The sequence below is a fragment of the Dendrobates tinctorius genome, unplaced genomic scaffold, assembly GCF_039654945.1.
Source record: "Dendrobates tinctorius isolate UK_male_01 unplaced genomic scaffold, ASM3965494v1 ptg000016l, whole genome shotgun sequence".
Classification (NCBI taxonomy): Eukaryota; Metazoa; Chordata; class Amphibia; order Anura; family Dendrobatidae; genus Dendrobates; species Dendrobates tinctorius.
In genome coordinates, this window is record NW_027361684.1 from 1,979,731 (window position 1) to 2,005,601 (window position 25,871).

General features: G+C 44.2%; 1 protein-coding gene across 1 annotated transcript in view; it reads right to left on the minus strand.

The window, feature by feature from the left end:
• The window catches only part of ASB11 (ankyrin repeat and SOCS box containing 11), a 46,881-nt gene extending 25,778 nt beyond the window's left edge, over positions 1-21,103 (minus strand). The window contains exons 1-2 of the mRNA XM_073565251.1: positions 18,181-21,103; positions 4,795-4,890 (exon numbers count right to left, since the gene is read on the minus strand). Coding sequence (XP_073421352.1) covers positions 4,795-4,890; positions 18,181-18,358 — 274 coding nt within the window. The 5' untranslated portion in view covers positions 18,359-21,103. The remainder of the gene's footprint in view (positions 1-4,794; positions 4,891-18,180) is intronic.
• Between the last annotated feature and the right edge of the window lie 4,768 nt (positions 21,104-25,871).

The following is a 25,871-nucleotide window of genomic DNA, read 5'->3' on the forward strand; positions in this document are numbered from 1 at the left end:
CAAAAAAGCAAGTTAAAGCCTTCCTGGGGATCGTGGGATACTACAGGAGGTCTTATACTTGCCCGCCATTGTATTCACCTTTTATCACCACCGTTCGCCCCAGTGTCCAACAATTTGTGACCTGCAGCAAATGCTGGAGCGAACTGGAGGTCACTTTTCAATATAAGTCTATAAGAGCCTTGTTCTAGGTCTCATAGACTTGCATTGAGAGTTAGAGACTGTTGCTAGTGATGAGCGAGTATACTGTACTTTTTGCTTGGATTTCCCTGAGCATGCTCGGATGATCTCCGAGTATTTTGGCGTGCTCGGAGATTTAGTTTCTGTCGCCTCAGCTGCATGATTTATGGCTGCTAGACAGCCTGAATACATGTGGGGAAACCCTAACAAACAGGCATTCCTCACATGTATTCAGCCTGTCCAGCAGCCACAAATCATGCAGCTGCATCGACAGAAACTAAATCTCCAAGCATACTAAAATACTCGGAGGCCACCCGGGCATGCTCGGGGAAACCAGAGCAACGAGTATACTCGCTCATCACTAACTGTTGCCTCTAACTTCTTAACAGTCAGAAGTTGCAATGACAAGACGGTGGTTCGGTACAGAAGTGCAGATAAAAGGTGGCGGGTAATTATAATACTTGGGTCAAGGACCTTAGCACTACTCCAGTACTGAAAAAAAAAGTTTAAGAATTTAATTTTGGACATAAACACTACATAATTAATGCACTTTTCAATGCAAGTTTATAAGAGCCTTGTTCTCTCTCACCCATGACAGCACCACGGAGAGAGGGGGTCCGCCCATCAAGGACAGGAACCTACAGATAAAAAGGCGGCACCTCTCCTCCGCCCCCAGTCATAAGGAAAGTCAGAGAAGACAGGGCACGAATGATACTAATAGCCCCGTTTTAACCAAAAAGAACTTGGTTTTCCTGGCTGAGAATATTGTCAATAACCGACCCCTGGGTTCTACCAGATCTCCCCGACCTTCTGTCCCAAGGTCCCGTGTTACACACTCGGGCAGTGAACCTCCATTTAACAGCATGAAATTTGAAAGGGAACTGCTGAGGGGGAGAGGATTTTCAGAAAACCAGGTTTCCACGCTACAAAAGAGTAGGAAACCGATCACAACCAGGGCCTATGGTAGAACTTGGAAGAAATTTCTATCTAGCTCTGGGGTAAGGGTTCAAAATGGAATCCAAATTGACAAAATTCTCGAATTCCTACAAATAGGGTTAGAGCAGGGGCTGGCAACTAATACATTGAAGGTACAGATAGTGGCTCTAGGTGCCCTTTATAACCAGGATGTCGCAGGCAACCCTTGGGTGGCACGGTTTATGAGAGCCGCAGCCAGGTCTAGGCCAATAACCACCCAGAAAATACCATCATGGGATCTAAACCTAGTGTTGTCTGCACTAACAGGGCCCCCATTCGAGCCCATGCAATCACCCCTAAAAACCCTATCATTAAAAACTATACTTTTAGTGGCCCTAACATCCGCTCGCAGAGTGAGCGATATTCAGGCTCTGTCAGCAATACCCCCGCTCACTAAAATCCTGGACGATAGAGTCATATTAAAACCTGATCCAGCATACCTACCTAAGGTGTCGACACACTTCCATAGGTCCCAAGAAGTGGTCCTTCCTTCTGCCCAAACCCTAGGAATAGGGGAGAGGAGAAATTTCACACCCTGGATGTGAAGAGGTGTCTAGTTCAGTACCTAGATGCCACCAAGGGATGTAGGAAGGAAGGGTCTCTCTTTGTGTGTTTCCAGGGACCTCGGAAGGGACTCGGGCATCCAAGAGTACCCTAGCAAGGTGGATAAGGGACGCGATTGCCCTGGAGTATTCATCCAGTGGGAATACCATCCCGGAGGGTCTAAAAGCTCACTCTACAAGGGCAATGGTGACCTTATGGGCAGAAAGATCAGAGGTATCAATAGAGCAGATCTGTAAGGCGGCCACCTGGTCAACATCTTCTACCTTTTTAAGGCACTATCGCTTAGATCTAGCCTCTACGTCTGACCTGACCTTCGGGAGAAGGGTTCTCCAGGCGGTGGTCCCTCCCTAAGCTACCAATCTCTGAAATTCTCTCCGTGGTGCTGTCATGGGTGAGAGCGAATAGTTTAGTTACTCACCGATAACGGTGTTTTTCGGAACCCATGACAGCACCCGCTTATTCCCCCCCTTTCACGTGTGCGGTGAGCACGAGTTAATGTGTGTAAAGTGTTTTTTGTTAGACACGGGGCTTCTCCATAATATGCAATATTATGATGTTATGTATATACTTTTGTTGTTAACTAACCAGGAGACCCTCTGATGCTTTGTAACCAACTGGGGGCGGGGGAGAGGTGCCGCCTTTTTATCTGTAGGTTCTTGTCCTTGATGGGCGGCCCCCTCTCTCCGTGGTGCTGTCATGGGTTCCGAGAAACACAGTTATCGGTGAGTAACTAAGCTATTCTAGGTCTCATAGACTTGCATTGAAAGTTAGAGACTGTTGCCTCTAACGTCTTAGGCCTCTTTCACACATCAGTTTTTTATAATCAGTCACAATCCATTAAAGTGTGAAAAAAACGGATCCTGTGCAGATTGTAAAAAACTGATGCACCGGATCCGTTTTTTTGACAGATCCATCGAAGCAGCAGCTTTAGAATTTTTAAAGGAACAGGATTAGAGAGAGAGAGAGAATTTTTTTTTTTATGTGCCAGAAAAGAAAAACAAGCTGTGGGGGTTAAATTAAAAATAGAGAAATTATTCCGGGCATGCTCAGTTGCAAAAAACGGAATCCGTCGCTGGATTCCATCTTTTGACGGACAGCGACGGATCCTGCGCCCATTGGCATTATAGCCAACGACGGACGCTGTCCGATTTTTTTACGTACACAAAAAACGATACTTTGTCCGTTGCCTCCGGCCGACGGACAAAGAATTTACGACGGATCCGTCAAATGACGGATGAAACGAACGGTCAATACAAGTCTATGAGAAAAACAGGATCCAGTGGCATCACTCACTGGATCCGTTTTTAAAAAAAAAAAAAGACGGATTGTGACTGATGGCACAAAACTGATGTGTGAAAGAGGCCTTATCAGTAAGAAGTTGCAATCACAAGACGGTGGTTCGGGGCAGAAGTGCAGATAAAAGGTGGCGAGTAAGTAGAATAGTCGGGTCAATGAGCTTAGCACTACTCCAGGACTGAAAGAAAAAAGTTTAAGAATTTAATTTTGGACCTAAACACTACATAATTAAGGGTAGAGATTCAATGTATGGAAGAAGCCATATAACCAGTGTCAGACTGGGATTGCCAAGGGCAACTTCAGGTCCCCACTGTTCAGCACCATGCAAATGTGATATCCTCAATCACAAGTTTATACACTGAATCGGTTAGATTGGTAAATGAATAAGATTTATAATGACCACGGACGAGATAAAGATCCCCAATTCACATCAGGACTGTAAGATCCCAGATACTTTCAGCGGCATCACATCTAATGCAGTGTATTTAATTATTTGTACTAAATGTCCAACTGGGAGAGACCGGGCAAAAACTGAGGACAAGGATGAATTCTCATTGCCACACAATAAGAGACGAAAGAATGGATCTACCTGTGGCAAAACATTTTTGTATACCTGATCACAGCACCATAGACATGAAATTACTTGTTTTGAAAGGTAATTTCAAATCTAAGAGAAACAGAAGGGTCTGGGAGTATAAACTCATGACAACCTTTGACACACTCAGAGCAAGATGAATGTGTCACATGGATTTATGTATTTTTACATCAGTTAAGGAATTTGCTCTTAAGACCTTGTGGGGGCATCACACAACACAGAACCAGACCTCAATCAGAGGACAATAAACATTCACACTCCTTATCTATGAACTGTTACAACATTTATCGCCAAAACTGTCTATCACTCTCCATAATGATAATTCTGCTTCACGTCACTTGTCTTATTTATTGCGTTATTTCTGTGCTGTGTTGTGCATAAATATGTGATTCTTCAGATGTTGTACTAGTCTAGCCTGCTGAAGAGACCCGAGTACTCTGGAAAGCTTGCAATTTGTTACCATCTTTTCAGTTAGCCATTAAAAGGTATCAACCACTGAGGACTCTGAATTCTGAATATTTTTCTATCTACTGGCTAACACGGTACAAAGTTATACATCTTTTCTAAATAAGATGCTGCTTTGTCTGTATATAGTGATTCAAGTATATTGTGCCAAGTACTGCTCACATAAGAGGGTGGTGGCCCACCCTTGCACAGGGGTCCACCGATGGATTCTCCTGTGATCCAGTCCAAGCCTGCATATAAGAGTTACAAATGCTAAAATTGCTTTTTTTTGCTTAACTTGACATAAAAAAATATAAAAAAAGTTACATTTAAATAAAAAAGGAACCAATAAAAATCACAGCTTGACCCGGGAAAAAACAAAAAAGAGACCTTACTCAAGAAAACAATTTATTTTTTTAAAAAAAAGATTTATTTTTAGTAGTAAAATAAAAACCCTAACTATTAATTTGGTTTTGGAATAATTGTGACCCCTCAGAACAGAATTAACAGATCAAGAAGGTGCTGAAATTCAGGGCACCATTGAAAAATTTAATAAATTAGTGAGTAACATTATATGCTAAATCAAACCTAGGGGACATATTTACGATCTGCTACACCACCCCTGTAATGTCGGTGGACAGAGGCTTGGACATATCATTCGGTTCAGAATCAACATTACACCGCTCCATCATTTCTACTCTCCCCGCACAGTTACATGTAGCTACATACATACATAGACGTACCTCCCTGGAAGGTGTGACAGATGTGATCGCCATAAAGGGCATTTCTTAGTTCCCAGGGTAAACAAGTTCCGAATAAATCCTGTCTCTGTGAGACCTCTGTGCTTACACGATGAGCCAGTTTAGCGCGTGCAGAGAAAGCATTAATGAAGCTGCTGGAGACCTCGAATGACAGAAAACATCACGTGGAATAATGGTGGCCGCCTCCCAGCAGCACGAGTAACAGATGGCATCTATGACCAGAAGCTGCCTGCTTAAAGGGAACCAGTCATGTAAAATAACACTATTAACCTGCAGATATGGGGTTAATCTGCATTTAATAGTGTTCCGATATTGTGCAGCAGCCGCACAGAGCTGACTGCCGAGAGGAAATAAACTTTATTTACGACCTCATTCTTTCAGTCACAGTTTCAGTCACCGCTTTGTACAGAGAGCGGCGTCTGTAACTGGGTCTCGGCACTGACTGACAGTGGGCTCATCATTAGGACTCATGCCCCCACACATATAAAGCGCACTAGTACTATCCGATGCTTTATAAGGTAGCACGCTGACCCATATTATTCAACTAGATGGTGGCCCGATCCTAACACATCGGGTATTCTAGAATATGCATGTAGTTTATTTATGAAGATTTAATAATGCAATAATGCACCCCCCAATCCTGATATGCATGGTCCCCTCACCCCCCAATCCGGGAATGCATGGTCCCCTCACCCCCCAATCTGGGAATGCATGGTCCCCTCACCCCCCATCCTGATATGCATGATACCCCTCACCCCCCAATCCTGATATGCATGGTCCTCTCAACCCCCAATCCTGATATGCATGATACCCCTTACCCCCCAATCCTGATATGCATGGTCCCCTCACCCCCAAACCTGATATGCATGGTCCCCCTCACCCCCCAATCCTGATATGCATGGTTCCGTCACCCCCCTTTCCTGGTATGCATGGTCACCCTCAACTCCCTTTCCTGGTATGCATGGTCACCCTCACCCCCCTTTCCTGGTATGCATGGTCCCCCTCACCCCCCCTTTGCTGGTATGTATTGTCAGCCTCACCCCCCCTTTCCTGGTATGCATGGTCCCCTCACCCCCTTTGCTGGTATGTATGGTCACCCTCACCCCCCTTGCCTGGTAAGCATGGTCCCCCTCACCCCACTTTCCTGGTATGCATGGTCCCCCTCACCCCACTTTCCTCGTATGCATGGTCCCCCTCACCCCACTTTCCTGGTATGCATGGTCCCCCTCACCCCACTTTCCTGGTATGCATGGTCCCCCTCACCCCACTTTCCTGGTATGCATGGTCCCCCTCACCCCACTTTCCTCTTATGCATGGTCCCCCTCACCCCCCCTTTCCTGGTATGTATGGTTACCCTCAGCCCCTTTCCTGTCATGCATGGTCCCATCACCCCCCCTTTCTTGTATGCATGGTCCCCTCACCCCCCTTTCCCAGTATGCATGGTCCCCTCACCCCCCTTTCCCAGAATGCATGGTCCCCTCACCCCCCTTTCCTGGTATGCATGGTCCCCCTCACCCCTAGGAAACTGCATACATACAAAAAAAAAAACAAACATTTATACTCACCCATCTTTCCTGTGGTCCAGCGCTGTCCCGTTCTGCTGGAGGCTGGGGGAGGAGAGTGGCACTGGCGCCGGAGTACGCGCATGCCCATACCGCGCTGTCCGGCGCCATTTTCCTGAAGACACACTGCAAATGTCTTCAGGAAAATGGTACCGGATAGCGCTATGCGCGATTCTCACGTGCACTCCTGCCCCAGTGTCTTCCAGTCCCAGTAAGGCTTAGCGCGAAGGACCGAAGATGACGTCACTCTCGCGGGAGCGCAACGTCATCAACGGTCTTTGGCGCAAAGCCTTACTGGGACCGGAAGGTGCCATGTGCATGGTGAGAGGATGGAAAGAGTCCGGGGGCCGTCCGAAGGTGAGTATATCACTATTTTTAATTGAATTCTATTTTTTACAGATTTATGGTACCCAGGGTTCGGAGGGGTCTCCTCTCCTCCAGACCCTGGCTACCATCCGCACATTAGGCCGCGACCAATCAGCGACGCAGGATTTCCGTTACAGACAGAATTAGATGATTATATATATAGATAAGACAGCACAGATGACGCATTTTTTTCACTGACAGAATCGGCCTGCTTAGCTTTGACTCTTAAACCGGATGAAACTCGCCACAGTATACCATCCGATTTTTATGGACCCATTGCAATTCTATAACATAGGAAGCTGTAAATGATCCTGTCAGAGGCATAGCTAGGGGTTTGGTTCAGTGGGCGAAGCATCTGAGTGGGCCCCTAACTGGTAACCCTGATTAGAACTATGGTGGCAAACTGATATTACCGCCATATGATGATCAATTAGTGGTAAGAAATCAGTCCTGCAGAATACACAAGTGATTACAGTACAGATATACTTAGTGACTTACAGTTGACATTCTTTCTGATGGAGTCATTCATTTTTCAGGTCTTTTCCATTTGTCCCCCACATTAGCCTCTGCATTAGCTCCTACACTGTATAATGTGCCCCACAGTAGCCCCCAAACTGTATAACGGGCCCCACTTTAGCTCATACACTGTATAATGAGCTCTACATTAGCCCCCAAACTAAATAATGGGCTCCACACTAGTCCCTATAATGTATTAGAACCCCTCCACTCTTTTAGGGTCCCCCACTATTTATGATGACCCCACAAATTTTAATTAAAATAAAAAAAAAAACAATTACAATAGAGTTTAATTAAAGATTTTGCACTATTTGCCTTCCGTAGATTATGTGTTCATCTGCAATTTTTTTCCTCAGTTCGGATCGGACAGAGAAAAATCACAGCATGCTGCGAGTGGCCGCATACATCAGATGAGACTCGCCAATGCAAGTCAATGGGTGGAAGAAAAAAAAAAATGCACGACACATGGACCATGCATGTACTGTGCGATTTTTATGCACCCATCTCATAGGAAACCCAACATTACATCAGCCAGGTACAGTAAATTCACAGCGTGAACCATCAGAATTGTATAGATAGAAAGAGGTCATTGAGATATATAATTAGTGCAGCGTGTGTATTTTACTGTACATGTATTTAGCTAATAAATAGAAATAAATGGGTATGCGCAAATATTGGGGATTCTACTGCGGATCCGCAGCAGATTTGGCTCTGCGGATTTGCAGCAGATTCACCGACGTTGTACAGTACCATTACATTTAATGTAAAACGCTGTGCACATGATGCGGAAAAATCAGCGCGGAAACGCTGCGGGTTCATTTCCTCACCATGTCAATTCTTTGTGCGGATCTGCAGCGTTTCTGCATCCATTGACTTGCATTGAGTCAGGCATATCCGCAGGTCTAAAAAAGATCTGCGGTTTTGCTGCGGATGAAACGCTGCAGATCGGGAGGGGTGACGAGTGTGGGCGGTGGCTGTGTGTCGGTGTAGTTTGTGGGCGGTGATTGTGTGTTTGTGTGCGTGTGTGTGGGGGGTCTGCGGGGTTAACAAGGGCTGAGCGGGTTTGCCGGCGGCTGTATGCAGGCATCGTCCGATGGGACTACAAGTCCCATCGGGCTATGCCTGCTACACTGACTGTGAGTGACACATTAGCCAATGATGGGACAGTAGTAGCCCCATCATCCGGCTAATGTGTTGAATGTTAAAGAAAAAAAAAAAAAAACTGAGCATACAACATACAGAACATACAACATATAGAACATACATATAACATACAACACAACATAGAGTACATACTTACCAATCATCTAATTTCCCGAAGCCCTCGATCTCCTGTAATAAAATTAAAATAATAAAGCAACCTATACTCACCTTTCCGCCGTAATCCATTAATAACGAGGGTCCCACGACGATCTCCCGTGGAGAGCAGCCGCATCAGCTGACGAGACCGCTCTCCAGGGCCTCCAGCAAGGAAATGACAGGCGAAGGATTCCTCCGCCACCGGTAAAGAGGTCCCGTAACCCTAACTCTCATGCAACATTGCTGTAAAGTGAGATCCTGAACTCAGGTAACCTCAGTGATGCACTGCAGGAGCCATTGTCTCGTGTCAGTTCATCACTGGGAGGCCCTATAAAGCAGTGACATCACGTGATGTCACTGCTCTATAGGGGCGATCGTCGTGGGACACTCTTTATTAATTGGACTGCGTCGGACAGGGAGTATACGGTTTGTTTATTTTTTTTACTTTTTATTACAGGAGACCGAGGGCGTCGTTTGGATCTGGGCGTGCAATAAACATTGAAAAGCGTGTTGTGTTTTATTTCATTAAAATACTTTATTCTTATGTGTGTGCGTGTTTTTTATTAACCCTTTATTACTATAAGATTATTGACGCCTCTCCATTATTAACCGGGCTTAATGTCACCTTACAATAGCAAGGTGACATTAACCCCTCATTACCCCATATCCCACCGCTACACGGGGGTGCGAAGAGAGGGGCTAAGTGCCAGAATTGGCGTATCTTATAGATGCGCCATTTCTGTGGCGGCTGCGGGCTGGTATTTGTAGCCGGAGGGGGCAATATTCATGGCCCCTTCCTAGGCTATGAATATCAGCTCGCAGCTGTTGGCGTAGCCTTTCTGGCTATAAAATATTGGGGGACCCCATGTCATTTTTTTGGGGGTCCCCCTATTTTAATAGCCAGTAAAGGTTATGCAGACAGCTGCGGGCTGATATTCATGGCCTGGGAAGGGGCCATGGGTATTACCCCCTTCCCAGGCTTCAAATATTGGCCCCCGGCCGTTGGCTTTCCCCCTCTGGCGCTGAAAATTGTGCGGGAGCCCACGCAATTTTTTTTTTAAATACATATGGCTATATATCTATAGATAGATATATGGATAGATATATCTATCCATCCTTCTATCTATCCCATATCTATCTATCCCATATGTACCTATCCCATATCTACCTATCCATCTATCCGTGTGTGTAATGGAGTGGACACATACGGATAGGTGGGTTGGACAAATGTAAAAGAGGAGGTTGGACAGAAAAGACATCACAAATCTTTTTTTTGTTAAATAACATATCTTTATTTAGCTTACAAAACGCATACAAATCCGCATGTAAAAACCGCATGAAAAACTGCATCAAATCCGCGTCAAAAACGCATGAAAACCGCATAAAAACCGCACCTGCGTTCTCTGCCAAGAGCTGCAGATTTTGTGCGGAAAAATCTGCGGCAGAATCCGCAACGTGTGCACATATCCTCAAGACCAGGCCAAATTTTACAATTCTGACCACTGTCACTTTATGAGGTAATGACTTTGGAACGCGTCAACAGATCCCACCGATTCTGACAAAGCTTTTTTGTGTGACATGTCTACATCAGCACAATTTTTGAAACAATTTTTTTTGTTAGGAAGTTATAAGGGTTAAAAGTTGACCAGTGATTTCTCATTTTTCCAACAAAATTTACAAAACCATTTTTTTTTTTTTTTTTTTTACACACATGTGAAGTCACTTTGGAGGGGCCTATATGACTGGAAAAAAACCAAAAGTGACACCACTGTAAAAACTCCACCCCTCAAGATGTTCAAAACCACTTTCAAGAAGTTTATTAACCCTTCAGGTGTTTCACAGGAATTTTTGGAATGTCGAAGGAAAAAATGGACATTTAACATTTTTTCAAAATTTTTTTTACTTTAGACCCATTTTTTTTTTTCAAAAGGGCAATAGGAAACAGACCCCAAAATTTGTTGTGCAATTTCTCCTGAGTATGTAGATACGCGGGGAAAATCTATTGTTTGGGCACACGGCAGGACTTGGAAACAGTGGCGTAACTTGAAACTCATGAGCACCGATGAGAAAGCTCCAACGGGGCTCCCAAATATTTTAAATCTTTAATAGCAATCTTCTTTTTCTATAGGCCAAAGGGACTTTTAGGGCCCCCTAGGCTCCAGGGCCCGGGTGCGATTGCAACCCCTGCACCTGTTGTAGTTACACCCCTGCTTGGAAGTGAAGGAGGGCCATTTGACTTTTTGAAAGCAAAATTTGATGGAATAATTAGTGGACGCCATGTCGCGTTTGAAGAGCCCCAGATGTGCCTAAACAGTGGAAAGCCCTCCCAAGTGACAGCATTTTGGAAACTAGACCCCTCAGGGAACTTATATAGATGTGTGGTGAGCACATTGAACCCCCAGGTGATTCACAGAAGTTTATAACATTGAGCCATTGAAATTTAAAAAAACAAAAAACATTTTTCCCACAAAAACGTTCTTTAGCACAAAATTTAGCATTTTCATAAGGGTAACAGAAGAAATTGCACCATACAATTTGTTGTGCAATTTCTCCCGAGTACGCCGATACCATATATTTGAGGGAAAACTATTGTTTTGGCACACGGCAGGACTCCGAAAGGAATGAGTAATATTTTGGAACGCAGACTTAAATGGAATTGTGTGCAGGTCTCATAACATGTTAGGAGAGCCCCTGGTGTGCTTAAACAATAGAAAAAACTCCCACAAGTGACCCCATTTTGGAAACTAGACCCCTCAGGGAATTTATCTAGACATGTGGCGAGCACCTTGAAGCCCCAGGTGCGTCACAGAATGTTACAACGTTGATCTGTGAAAAAAGAAATTCCCATAGAACTGTTGTTTTAGCCCCCCATTTGTTCATTTTCACAAGGCTAGCAGGAGAAAATGGGCCCCAAAATTTGCTGCGCAGTTTCTCCTGAGCACACCGACACTTCATGTTTTCGAAAACTACTTTTGAGGCACAGTGCAAAGCTCAGAAGGGAAGAAGCCCCATAATTGAGCTCAGATTTTGCTTGAATGGTTTGCGGGTACCATGTTACATTGGCAGAACCAATGAGGTGCCAGAACAATAGCATCCCTCCAATGAAATCATGTAGGGGTGCAGTGATCATATTGATACACATGTGTCTCACAGATTGTTATACCATTGGGCGGTGAAGAAAGAAAAATGACATTTTAACCACTAAAATGTTGTTTTAGCCCCGAGTTTTTACTTTTTCTAAGGGCTAATAGGAAAAAATGGACCTTAATTTGTGTAACAATTTCTCCTGACTGCGCCAATATCCTACATGTAAATGAGAAATACTTTTCAGGTACACTGCAAAGCTCAGAAAGAAAGGAGAGCCATATTATAGTGCAGATTTTACTGTTATGGATTGCAGGTGCCATGACCCACTGGGGGACCCCTTGAGGTGTCATAATAGCAGAACTCCCCATAAGTGACCCAATTTTACAAAATACACCTCTTGATGAATTAATCTAGGGTTGCAGTTATTAGGTTAACACCACAGGTGTGTCACAGAAGTTTATACCATTGAGCTGTTAAGAAAAGAGAATTACATTTTACCACAAAAAATTTGTTTAGCCCCGGATTTTACATTTTCACAAGGAGAAAGGGGTAAAAAAAAAAAAAAAAATAGCACCAAAATTTGTCACACAATTTCTGCTGAATGTAGAAATACCGCATATGAGGCTGTACAGTATTGCTTAGCCATAGAGAGAGACTCAGGAGGGATGGAGCGCTATTTGCCTCCTGCAACGCAGATTTTCCTAGTTTGCGAACTCCATATACGGAGCCTCCTAAGTGCTAGAAGAGTAGAATTCCTCTTGAAGTGACCCCATTTTGGAAATTATACCCCTTTGGGAATTTATCTACAGGTGTAGTGACGATTTTGACTCCATGTGTGTTTTCCAGAGACATGCGTCAGTGGATATTACTGAGTAAATTGCAAACTACGATTGTACTGCTCAGTAAGTTGGAGTGACCAGTACACTGTAGTGACCCAGTATGTTGTAGTGTCCAGCTCGTGCTTCTGGAGACACGCACCTGCAAATTAGGAGGGCTCTCATCGCTACAGAAATGCCAAACATGTGGATGCTAAATGTGGTGTAGGCACATTGGGGCTCAGAAGGGAGGGGGCATTTGGATTTGGGAGCACAGAATTCACTGGGTTTCTTTTGTTGAGCGCGGAACCATAGCCTTTGTGATACCAGTAACGTGGAAGCCCCCTATATTTCCATTGACAGGTGATGGACCTGAGTGGGAACTTGCTATTTTTGTGGATTGAGTTAAAGATTTTATTGGGAACATTTTACATAATCTTTGGGATCACATGTATCCTGTTCTCTACACTGAGAACTTACTTTGGGGTTTCCATCTAAACAGTGGCGTAACTACTAAGTTATGGGCCCCGGTGCGAACTTTCAAATGGGCCCCCCCATTGCCAAAATACACGCACATCTCCGCTCCGTACACTTCGCACGCGCGCGGCTGCCCTCCGTACACTTCGCACGTGCGCGGCTCCCCACCACATACACTCACGGCTCTGCTATATCCACCCTGTAAACCCCTCACCCCACACAAACTTACCCTCATCCAGCACCATGACAGTCAACCAGCACAGCATACACTGAGGGCTGTGCGCACAGGACCTGTGATGATGTCACATGAGGGGAGGAGTCAGGCAGTCACATGATCAGGGGCCTCGGACAGAGACCCCTGCTCATGTGACCCCCCCCCCGACTCCTCCCCTCTTGTGACCTCATCACAAGTCCTGTGCGCACAGAGCAGCCAATCAAAGAACGGAGCTGCACAGCCAATGAGTGGCTGCAGCTCTGCGATCGGGCTCCTGAGGACTCCGGGCACCGTCGCAGCTGTGCCCGTGGTAGTCCCGCCCCTGCATCTAAATCTCTGAGTGACATGATTCACATGAAACCCCCGAGGGATCCACTCACTATAATGAGGAAGCAGAGTTACTCTAGACTCTGTATGTCTTCTGTTCAGCAGTTTCCTTCTTTTCAGATGTGCACAAAACTGTCAGACTGCGCTTTTATGCACGCCTCCATCTGCATCATTACAGGGAATCTTCCACCGGGGTTCAGTCTGAATCACGTATTTCACAGAATTACATGGAAACCCCGGTGTAAGTGTTCCGCGCAGAACACAGGATAAACGTGAGCCGAGCCTTACTGCAATCTTTGGAAGGCAAAATCAACAGCAGATGAAGAATTGGTTTTATTTTTTATGCCATTCCATGTGCAGTATAAATGATTAGGCAACTTTATTCTTCTTACAGCAATACCAGATTTAAATGGGCTTTTTATGTTTGGCTGCTGTCACAAACTAAAAGAAGTAACTAGAAATGGATGGAAACAAAGCGCTGAATAGTTCTAGAATGGCCAGAAATGAGTCCAGATCTACATCCCATTGAACACTTGTGGAGGGATCTTAAAATTGCTGTTGGGAAAAGACATCCTTCAAATATGAGAGGCCTGGAGCAGTTTGCAGAGGAAGAGTGGTGAAAAATTCTAATTGAGAGGTGCAAGAAGCTTGTTGATGGTTATGGGAAGCGACTGATTGCAGTTATATTATTCTGTATATATACACACTGCACAGTACCACTTCTCCTGTCCTGTATACTGGGTGTATTTCTCTGTATAATTAATATCCTGCATATCTACTGCCCAGTAACACTTCTCCTGTTTTGTATACTAGGTGTACTTTTCAGTATCTGTATATATACACACTGCACAGCACTTCTCCTGTCCTGTATACTGGGTGTAAGGCCGGGGTCACACTAACCGACGCAAAATACGGTCCGTAGTTTACATGCGTAATACGGATGAATGACCCCTAAATAGTGCTCTGTATGTCATCCGTAAGCAAGGTGTGGTCGCGTATTTTGCGCATGTCAGCATCCGTATGTAATCCGTTTGGCATCCGTATGCCGAGATTTTCTCGCCGGCTTGTAAAATGTACATATAATGGAGCCCTATGACAGGGTTTCTGACGGAAACCAAAGAATAGATATCGACACATAGAATGCATATATATATATATATATATACACACACACTCACAAGTCATTGAGTCAAATATATATATATATATATATACACACACATATATTTATATTTCATAGAGTTCTTCATAGCAGAATAGCCGCTAATTCAATTGCCAGCTTCTATCAAATCATTCCCCAACCCGACATGAAATGACACATGGTTTACCTTCAGTAAACCATTTCATTTCATGTTTTTCTATATGTCCCCGACTAATAATTAGATGAGGGTTTGTGTGCCAAATTTTGGAGGTGTAGTAGTTATTTTAAGGGGTTAATTTGTTGTTAAAAAATGTGTGGGCTTCTGCTGTAATTTGTCAACCAGAGAGGATAAGCAGGTGAGTGAGGGGCAGATTTTAATAGCCATGAAAGGGACCATTGTTTTTGCCCCCCCGCTACAAAAATCTGCCACCAGACACCCCAGAAATGGCGCATCTATAAGATTTGCCAATTCTAGCACTTATCCTCTCTATTCCCATTGCCCTGTAGCGGTGGCGAATGGGTTAATATAACAAAGGGTTAATGTGACCATTCGATTGTACGGTGACACTAAGCCCATTAATAATGGAGAGGGTGTCAATAAGACACCGATCCATTATTAACCCTATACTAAGAAATGGTTAAAAACACACAGGTCTGGTAATCCCCAAAAAAACATGACCTGCAAAAAAAAAAAAAAAAAAAAAAACAACATAAAAAAATCACAAATATCCTTACCTCTCCGCCGTTCAGTCATGTCCCATGCTGCAATCCATCAGAAGGGGATAAATAGTTTACAATGAGGACCAGTGCTAATGCGACCAGCCCCACTGTAAACTACTACTAAATGAATTTATTCAGCTCTGCGCAGCCTCAATGGCTGTCTGTAGATGATCTAATTACCGTGGGAAAGTTTCTGACTTTTTTCCCACGGTCATTAGTTCATTCACAGATCAGCTGGGGACCCCCCGCAGCCTCAGTGACGTCAGCGGGAGATACCGGGTGCGTATTTCTTGTAAGTCACATGTGTGGTCCGTGTGTAATGCGTATTTTTAGCGCACCCATAGACTTTCATTGGCGTACTACGCTGACAATCGCAGCATGCTGCGATTGGCATGGACTGTAGAATACAGACGAGAAATATACGGCTGTTGGGAGTAAACCCATAGAGAATCATTTGTCCGTGTGTAATGCGTGCTTTTAACGCCTCTCACTCATCCGTATTCCTCTCTAGTGTGACCCCGGCCTATTTCTCAGTATCTGTATATATACACTGCACAGCACCAGTTCTCTTGTCCTGTATACTGGGTGTAATTCTATGTGCAGTTAATATTCTGTATATATACTGCACAGTACCACTTCTCTTGGCCTGTATACTGGGAGCAATTCTCAGTATCTCTCCCATGTATATACAGTGCACATATTTCTATTGCTGTGGAACTGACTGCTGGGCACCCATGATCCTGAGAACCGGAGCTCTGAAGAGCACCATGTAGATGCATCTGTGGTTGATCATACGCACTGTTGCGCCATTCACATGTGACACTTCAAAATAACTCCTTTAAGGCTGGTTTCACATTTGCGTTCAGGAGGGCTGCGGATGGTTGCCTACTTCCTCCTTTCTTCCTCCCTGAATTTTGCATTTTCGTGCAGTCGCCGCACACGTCAAATCGCCGTATGCAGATGTATCTGCATACAACGCATGTCCCTGCGTACCCAATGTTAAAGATAGGTACGCAAGGGAAACGCAGCCCATACAGAAGTAAGTGGAGCTTCAGGAAGGAAGGAGGTGGTAGGCAGCCATCCGCAGCCCTCTTGAACGCAAATGTGAACCTAGCATTAGAGTAGAGTAGTGAGGAGCATGACCAAGTAAAGCAAAGTTTACTGATTTGGGGTGATGGGTGTTATAATATGTGGGCTGGTGAGGTGTGTGTCAGGGCTGCTTTTTTTGTCCAAGTCCGGCCCTCGTAGTGTAGATGTATGAACTGGCTGTGCGGTGGCTTGAGAAAGGTCCACAGTTGGGATCAAAACGTCGCACATGGGCCAATAAATTGCACTTGGATATTATAAATTGGTGTGCTGCCTTCACTTTTTGGAGTCTATAATCAAGGTTTGGTACATTCCTGGAAGGATTTTTGCACCCTCTCTCTTTTTTTGTGCTGCTTTTTGTTTTTTTCTTTTTCGCTTCCAAAGGTACCTCTAAAGGTGAGGAGGTTTGGGCCACCAGCCTTACTGTTCTGCTGCTATTCCCTAAGCTGTTCCCTCCCCCTCCCCCCAGGGGGCCTGGGACAGAAATTCTAGTGTATAAACAGCAAGCAACAATCTCTTGTAGCAACAACGATCTCCAATTCAGTCCAGCATCTCAAAGGAGCCAGGAATCAAAGCTTTCACTGGCAAGTAAGAGAAGGTCTGACCAGATATTATAGGGAGAAGAATTGACCAGCTCAGGGACAGCTGTGAGATGGAGCGACAAGTTTCTAACCAGCATAGAAAGGGTTGTTAACCTCTTCAGCACCAAAGGAAACAAAATTAATTTAATATGAAAGACAAACACATTAGCTAAGTGGCAGATATGCGATTCACAAAACGTAGTGACTTTCTAACCCGAGATTTCCCAGGAGGACGTGACCCGCTCGTGACAAGTACCCCTTGACAGTCAAATTCTAGTCACGTTTACATCGAGTGGGCAGTGTCTGTGACAATATCCAATGAAAATAATGATTTTTAGTATAAAATACATGTATTTAGGTAAAAATAAAAATGTCCCCCCAAAGGTTGACCAGCACTTTAATGACCATATTAATGTTTTTCCTTTTTCAAACTTCCTTTCTCTAGGAATAAAATATAAAAAAAGATCAAAAAGTCAAATACATCATATTGTGATCCAACAAACTACAAGCTGTTATACAGAATTAAACTCATTATTTTTCCCTTTGCCCACCCTGAATACAATTACTTTTTTCAAATACACTATTACTTAACACAAATTCATGGTATTAAAAAAATAAAAAGCCCTGATACAGCTTGATCGGGACATAAAATATACCCTATATATATCTATATATTAAAAAAAAAAAAAAAAAAAACAGAAGAAAGCGACGGAAAAGAATAAAACAGAAATGTAAGGACAGAGAATACAGGGTTAGACTACGCTTTGTTTGTAGTCTGTTACCATGGAAACAAATAGAATAGCATAAGACATATCTAAAAAGCATTATTTGAAAAGCTGCCACGTTTTTTCATTTTTTGATGCAGTAATTTCACATGCAGAACAGTGACGAGATGCACAGAAACATTTCTTTGCACTTACAATAAGATCACACAGGATGTGACGTCATTAAACAAGAGCCTGGCACGGGCTGTAACTGCAGATATTACTGGTGACACCAGTGATTCGTGGTCATTACAGGCAGCACATTCACCACTTAATACTACGCAAGTAGTAAACATATAATAATGTACAGGTTCATTGTATACAAAAGTTATCAAATTTTGAAAAAAATTAGTCTAATGAGCAGCTTTACGGAGTGGGAAGAAAAGTAGATAAACAGCACATGGCTTCCATACCTTGTGAGATCCCATAGATCTCCTCCGCTATTCGGGCAGCTTCTTTACGATTCCCTCGGACGATGTAAAAATGAGTGAGCAGAGCCAGGGACACTTTGATCAAAAGTTTAAAGCAGAAGAGGGCAAATATGGCCACATAAATATTACTGAAGGCGAGTAGGATAGAACTACTCTCCATTGTGGCATACTCTCCGGCTCGAGCGCTTTCTATTTTCGGCAGCCCTGAAAATCTATTTTAGAACTTTCCACTGCTGGACTACTTCAGAGAACAAACCTCTTTATCAAGTGAAACCAAAACAGCACACACGTCATAGAAATATCGTTTACGTACAGAATCAAGACTGCATTTCTACGAGAGATAAATCTGTATAGAATTAAAATAGAATACACACAACCACACGGACAAAAGTATTGGGCCACCTGCACATTACACCTACAGGGGCTGTAATGACAACATCCCATTCTGTATCCATACGTATTAATATGGAGTTGGTCCCTATGCAGCTCAGCTATAACAGCGTCTACTCTTCTGGGAAGACTTTCTACAAGATTTATAATGGAAATTCAAATAGAAAAACGTAAATTATAAATACTAGCTTGGCCCGTGCGAAATTTTCGTACGTTGGTCGTCGGGGGCGCAGGCAATTTCAGAAAAAGCAAGCTGGTCAAATGTAAATGTATTTCATGAGCTGATAAACACAGACAGGTATTTATATATGTAGACTGGTAATACAATAAATTGGTTTGATAAGTAGAGGCCAAAAAAATGTCTTCCGGTTGAGGTGCCACCTGCAGGTCATTGTGTCTTTCTGCAGGTTTATAAAAATGAATGTTTAGGGTATGTGCACACGTTGCAGATTGCTGTGCGGATTTTTCCGCACAGAATCTGCAGAATCCGCAGGTAAAATGACCTGCGTTTTACCTGCGGATTTTCTGCAGATTTCGCCTGCGTTTTTACACCTGTGGATTCCTATAATGAAATAGGTGTAAAAACGCTGCGGAATCCGCACAAAGAAGTGACATGCTGCGGAAAATAAACCGCTGCGTTTCTGCATAGAATTTTCCGCAGCATGTGCACAGCAGTTTTGTTTTCCATAGGTATACATGGTCCTCTACACCGCATGGAAAACTGCTGCTGATCCGCAGGGCCAAATCCGCAACGTGTGCACATATCCTTAAACTGTATTTAGTGATAAAGTCGTGAATGTGTGGTTTGTTTGGTTGTTTTCTTGCTGAAGGGAGCAAGTTTACCTTTCAAATGGTGTATCGTGCGTGTGTGGGGCGAAGTAATCAGCGAGAAAGCATGTTTACAAATGTGTTGATAGTGTGCTTTGGGGTACTGTGGTGCCACCTGCAGGTCATTTTCCCTTACTGCAGGTTTATGAAAATTAATGTTTAAACTGTATTTGGTGATCAAATCATGGATGTGTGGGTTGTTTGGCTATTTTCTTGAAGAGGGCAAGTTTACCTTTCAAATGGTGTATCATTTGTGTGTGTGGGTGCAGTATGAACGGAGATACAAAGGAATCACCGAAAAACAGTGTTTAAAAATAATATAATAGATAAATAACTGAGGTGTCATGATGTGACAGTCTTCGGTAAAGACGTGGAGCATCAAACTGTCCCTGGAATCCTAACTATCCGAATCCCGGGGGTACTCTTGAAGGTGGAGAGGCCCGAGTCTCCTTACTGTGCTCCTGTTAAACCCTGATCTGTCCCATCCATCTCATGAGGCATGGGACAGAAATGGAAATGTAAGGTAAACAAGACACAAAGTCAAAACAGGGATAGAGGTTTTTTGTTATCATACAAAAGCACTAACCAAACAATAGGGAGGAGGATGGGGACAGGGAGGAATAAACTAAATGGGAACAAGTACCAGACCATAAACACACACGTACTACAGCAAACCACAGATCACTACTACAACTCTACTCCAACCACTTAGCTTTAGCACTCAGCACAGAAAGCCGAATCTTTCACCAGCAGAGGCAAGAAGGTCTAGCCAGTTTATATAAGAAGAGGTATTGACTAGAGTTGAGCGAATTTGATCGGGTCCTTGCTTATTTGGCAAGCTATAGCGCTTGCCGAATAAGCCACAGAGGGAACCTAGATACATGGAGCGCGCCAGCTGATCAGCTGTCCGGCACCGCAGCTGCATGTGTTGCGACTGTCAGTGTCACAGCACATGCATGGAGAGCCCAACACACAGGCTCTCCATGCATGTGGTGCGACACATGCAGCTGCAGAGCCGAACAGCTCATCATCCAGCGCTCTCTATGTATCTGGGTTCCCTCTGCAGCTTCTGCAAACAAGCAGGGACCTAATCAACTCTAGTAATGACCAGATCAGAAGCAGCTGAAATGGAGCTGCATGTTTCTGACCAGCATAGAAAGGGTTGTTATCCTCTTCAGCACCAGAGGAAACTAAATTAATTTAATATGGGACACATCACACAATCTCTAAAGAAGACCTGCGACTAATTACTCGAAGAGACAGTCTATCTCCAGGACTTGCAGTGGGAAGTAACACAAGTCCATGCACCTGCAGAATCCTCACAGCGTGGAATGAACGCAATGTGAAAATTCACAAGTCTGCAGCTACATAGAGTGACAGCAGACTTGTAGCTTAAGACCAATAACCCCTTTAAAGATATTTATGAAGGACATTATATGTATAGGACAACCCCCTAAACTTATGTCACTGACACCACTTGGTGCAAATCCATTTTCAAACTAGTGTGGAGTGTTGTTGTGATAGCCATTATAACATAAAAGATAGTGTGGATTCACCCAATATTGGATGCAACAATGTATGAGAACGGGCTTGCAGTTCTACATGCTGTTTTACCTTGAACTAACTTGTTTGAGCATGAACTATTTTTCATCCCACAGATTAAACTTGCTAGGGGTTTACCCCTTTTCCTACATTAGACGTACTATTCCGTCCATGTGACCTGGGACCCAAGTCCCAAGGACGGAATAGTACGTCATAGCGGGAAAATGGAAATAAATACATTTTTTTAATTTTATTATTTTTCCCTAACTAAGGGGGTGATAACGGGGGGTTTGATTTACTATTTATGGCGGTTTTTATGTTTGGCGGCTGTCACACGCTAAAAGACGCTTTTTATTGTAAAAATAGTTTTTGCATCACCACATATTGAGAGCTATAATTTTTCCATATTTTGACCCACAGAGTCATGTGAGGTCTTATTTTTTGTGGGACGAGTTGACGTTTTTATTGGTATCATTTTCGGGCACGTGACATCTTTTGATCGCTTTTTATTCCGATTTTTGGGACGAAGAATGAACAAAAACCAGCATTTCATGAATTTCTTTTGGGGGGTGCGTTTACACTGTTACGCGTGCGGTAAAATTGATAAAGCACCGCTGATCGCTGTGACGTACTATCCCATCCCTGGGGATTAAGTCCCAGGGCACATGGACAGGATAGTACGTCACATGGCAGAAAGGGGCTAACCTCCGGCACACTGCGATCAAACATGATCACAGTGTATCGGAGGATCAGGGAAGCATCGGCAGGGAGGGGGCTCCCTCTGTGCTTCCCCGAGACCCCCGCAGCAGTGCGATGTGCAGCGCTGCTGCGGGGGCCTCCTTCCCTGCAGTCCAATATGGCCGCGGGGGCCTTCGGGGGGCCTGCAGGGAGGCGTCCTCAGTGAGAAAGCCTGCAGCAGCGCCTGTCACATCACTGATCTGACAGAGTGCTATGCAACCTGTCAGATCAGCGATCTGACATATTACAGTGATGTCCCCCCGGGACAATGTAATAAAGTAGAAAATAAAAAAAAGTGTAAAAATAATTTATAAAAGAAAAAATAAATAAATAAATCGCTAAATAAAAAAAAAAATTCCCTAATAAATTTATTTTTTGAAAATAAACAAAACAATAAAAAGTACACATATTTAGTATCGCCGCGTCCGTAACGACCCGCCCTATAAAACTATCCCATTAGTTAACCCCTTTATTGAACCCCTTAAAAAATAAAAAATTAATCAAAAAATAATGCTTTATCATCATACCGCTGAACAAAAAGTGCAATAACACACGATCAAAAAGACGGATATAAACAACCATAGTACCGCTGAAAACGTCGTCTGGTCCCGCAATAAACGAGCCGCCACACAGCTTCATCAGCGAAAAAATTAAAAAGTCATAGCTCGCAGAATAAAGCGATGCAAAAAGTATTAAGTTACGTACCGGTAACGGTATTTTTCGGAAGCCCATGACAGCACCACGAGAGAGGGGATCCGCCCTATAGGAACAGGAAACCTACAGATACAAAAGGGCGGCACCTCTCCCACGCATCAGTTGGATTACAGAGCTTGAGAGGCTACCATGGTTAGTACACAACATATGATATATACAACCTATCTACCCTATTTAACCGAATTATTTCATACCATCTCCCACATATGGTGATTCTATGAACAATCTTCTAAAGGAGTGCACCCCTATACGTGAACAAGGGAGGGAACTAAGGGTGCTGTCATGGGCTTCCGAAAAATACCGTTACCGGTACGTAACTTAATACTTTATTCGGACTCCCATGACAGCACGAGAGAATTACAGAGATGTAAACTAACTTAGGGAGGGACTACAGCCTGCAGCACCCTTAGCCCGAAGGTGAGGTCTGAGGAGGCACCCATGTCTAACCGATAGTGGTTAAAAAAGGTGGAAGGAGATGACCAGGTGGCCGCCTTACATATTTGATCAATTGATACTCCAGATCTCTCCGCCCAGGATGATGCCATGGCCCGAGTGGAATGTGCCCTCAGGTTCTGTGGAGCCGGACCGCCACCTGCTGTGTAGGCAAGAGAGATAGCCTCCCTAATCCACCTTGCTAATGTGCGTTTTGATACTCTGTATCCTTTCCTGGAACCTTGGAAGGATAGGAATAATGCGTTCTCCTTCTTCCAAGGATCCGTGGCTGCTAAATATGTCAGTAAGCATCTTCTAATATCTAACGCCTGGAGTTTCTGCTCTTTAGGGTTGGTTGGGTTAGGGAGGAAGGAAGGCAGACCTATCTCCTGTGTCCTGTGGAATTGTGTTGCTACCTTGGGAAGGTATGCTGGATCTGGCCTGAGGATCACTCTATCCTGTAAGAACTCTGTGTAAGGAGGCAATCTGGAGAGTGCCTGTATGTCGCTCACCCTACGTGCGGATGTTATTGCTACCAGGAATGCTGTTTTAAGGGATATAATCTTTAGTGAGGCGGAATCTAAAGGTTCAAACGGACTTTCTGTCATGGCTGTAAGGACTAAGTTTAAGTCCCACGGTACGCATCTGTCTTTGTGTATAGGTCTCGATCTGGCCGCTGCTCTGATGAACCTTGCTACCCAATAATCTTTTGCAATATCAGCTGCAAACAGGGCCCCTAAGGCTGAAACTTGTACTTTTAGCGTGCTTGTGGAGAGACCCAATTCGAAACCTTTCTGGAGAAATTCCAGAATATGTTTCGTGGGAATTCCATCTCTGATGTCAAAGTGAAAGGTGAACAGGAAGCGTTTCCAGGTCCTAGCATAGATATTAGTGGTGGTTAATTTTCTGCTTCTTAGGAGGGTGTCAATTAAGTTCTTGGAGAACCCTCTATTTTTTAATAGTGACCTTTCAAATACCACGCCGTCAAATGAAGTCCCGCTACTTGTGGGTGGCTGACTGGCCCCTGGTGGAGGAGATCCGGAAGGTTCGGCAGTACCCAGGGATCGCCTACCGACATGGTCCTCAACCATGCGAACCAGGTCCTCCTGGGCCAAAAGGGGGCAATCAGTATGACTCTTGCCTGATCCTCTCTGATCTTCCTGACTACCAGAGGAAGAAGATTCAATGGTGGGAAGGCGTATGCCAGAGAAAAATCCCATCTTATCAGTAGGGCATCCACCGCCAGGGGATTTTCCCTGGGGTTCAGAGAGCAGAACAATCTTTCTTTTCTGTTTTTTCTGGTGGCAAAGAGGTCTACCTCTGGCTGGCCCCATCTGCGGACAATCTGGCGGTAAATATTTTTGTTCAAAGCCCATTCTCCTTGTCTTAGAGCCTTGCGGCTTAAAAAGTCTGCTCTTACATTGTCCTTTCCGCTGATGTGGAGCGCGGTCAAAGATAGACAATTTCTCTCTGCTATCTGGAGGAGCCGTTCTGTTATCTGCATCAGAGCGCTGGAGCGGGTTCCACCTTGGTGGTTGACATATGCTACCGCTACCTGGTTGTCCGAGTGTATCCTCACATGATGGCCCTGCAGGTAGATAATGAGTTTCTTGACTGCCCGCTCTATCGCCAATAGTTCTCTCTGGTTGGATGAGATTTCAGAATTAGAATCCCACTGGCCCTGTACCACTATGTCCCCCATATGGGCTCCCCAACCGAAGGAACTTGCGTCTGTGGTTATAATACGGGTTATCTGTGTTATCCAGGGCACCCCTGACGCTAGGTTCTCGCTCTCAAGCCACCATCTCAGTGATGCAACAGTTGAGGGGCTTAGACACATCCGACCCTGTAAGGAGCCTCCAAGGGCCCTGCTATTAACCAAGACGTCGTTTTGAAGGGTTCTGGTATGGAACTGTGCCCACCTTACTGCTGGGATGCATGAAATTAGAGAACCTAACAGGGACATGGCCTGTCTGAGGGTCATAGATGGATTATCCATTGCCCGAAGAACCTGCTCCTGTATCTTTTGTATTTTATCGAGTGGTAGCAGGCACCGCTGAGTGTCTGAATTTAGTATCAACCCTAAAAATTTCTGTATTTTTAAGGGCTGGAGTCGGGATTTCTCGTAGTTTAAAATCCATCCCAGGTTTTCTAACCTGGATTTAGCTTTTTCTATCTGGGATTTACAATGACCCACTGATTTTCCTACAATCAAGAAATCGTCTAAATATGGAATGATTAAGACGTCCACCTCCCGTAAGTGAGCCATAACTTCGGCCACTAACTTTGTAAAAACCCTGGGTGCTGCTGAGAGACCAAAGGGAAGGGCTCTATACTGAAAATGACGTACTGTGCCCTCTACTGAAACTGCCACCCTCAGGAACTGCTGGAAGTCTGTATGGATAGGTACATGATAGTACGCGTCTTTCAAATCTATGACTGCCATAAAACAACCTTTAAACAATATTTTTATTGTTGTATTAATGGACTCCATTTTGAATTTATGATTAATCAAAAACTCGTTAAGGGAACGAAGGTTTATAATCGTTCAGAATGTGTTATCAGGTTTCTGGATTAGAAACAGGGGAGAGTAAAACCCTCTTCCTCTTTCAGCCTCTGGGACCTCTACCAGAACATTTTTCTGACATAGGCTCAAGACTTCCGCTTCTAAAGCCGCTTGTTCGAGATGAGAAGATCTTAAGGGGGTCAGTTTAAAGGTGTCCCGCGGGATCTGGGTAAATTCCAACCTAAGCCCGGTGGATATTACCTTGCGCGCCCAGTCACTATTCGTAATCTGTGACCATGCCGGGAAGAAGGATGACAGTCTACCCCCTACGGGAACCGCTAGTCATTGATTTGGTTTCTTTTGATCTCTCGACGAGCGTGTAAACATATAGCCCGTACCTCGTCTACTTCTGTCTTCCCATCTGGGTCGATCTCTAACAGGCGAAGAGTTGCGCCTTCTCCCCTGGCCAAATCTCCTTCTACCAAATGGGCGACGGTAGGACGCTGATGAAAGGTTTGGGAAC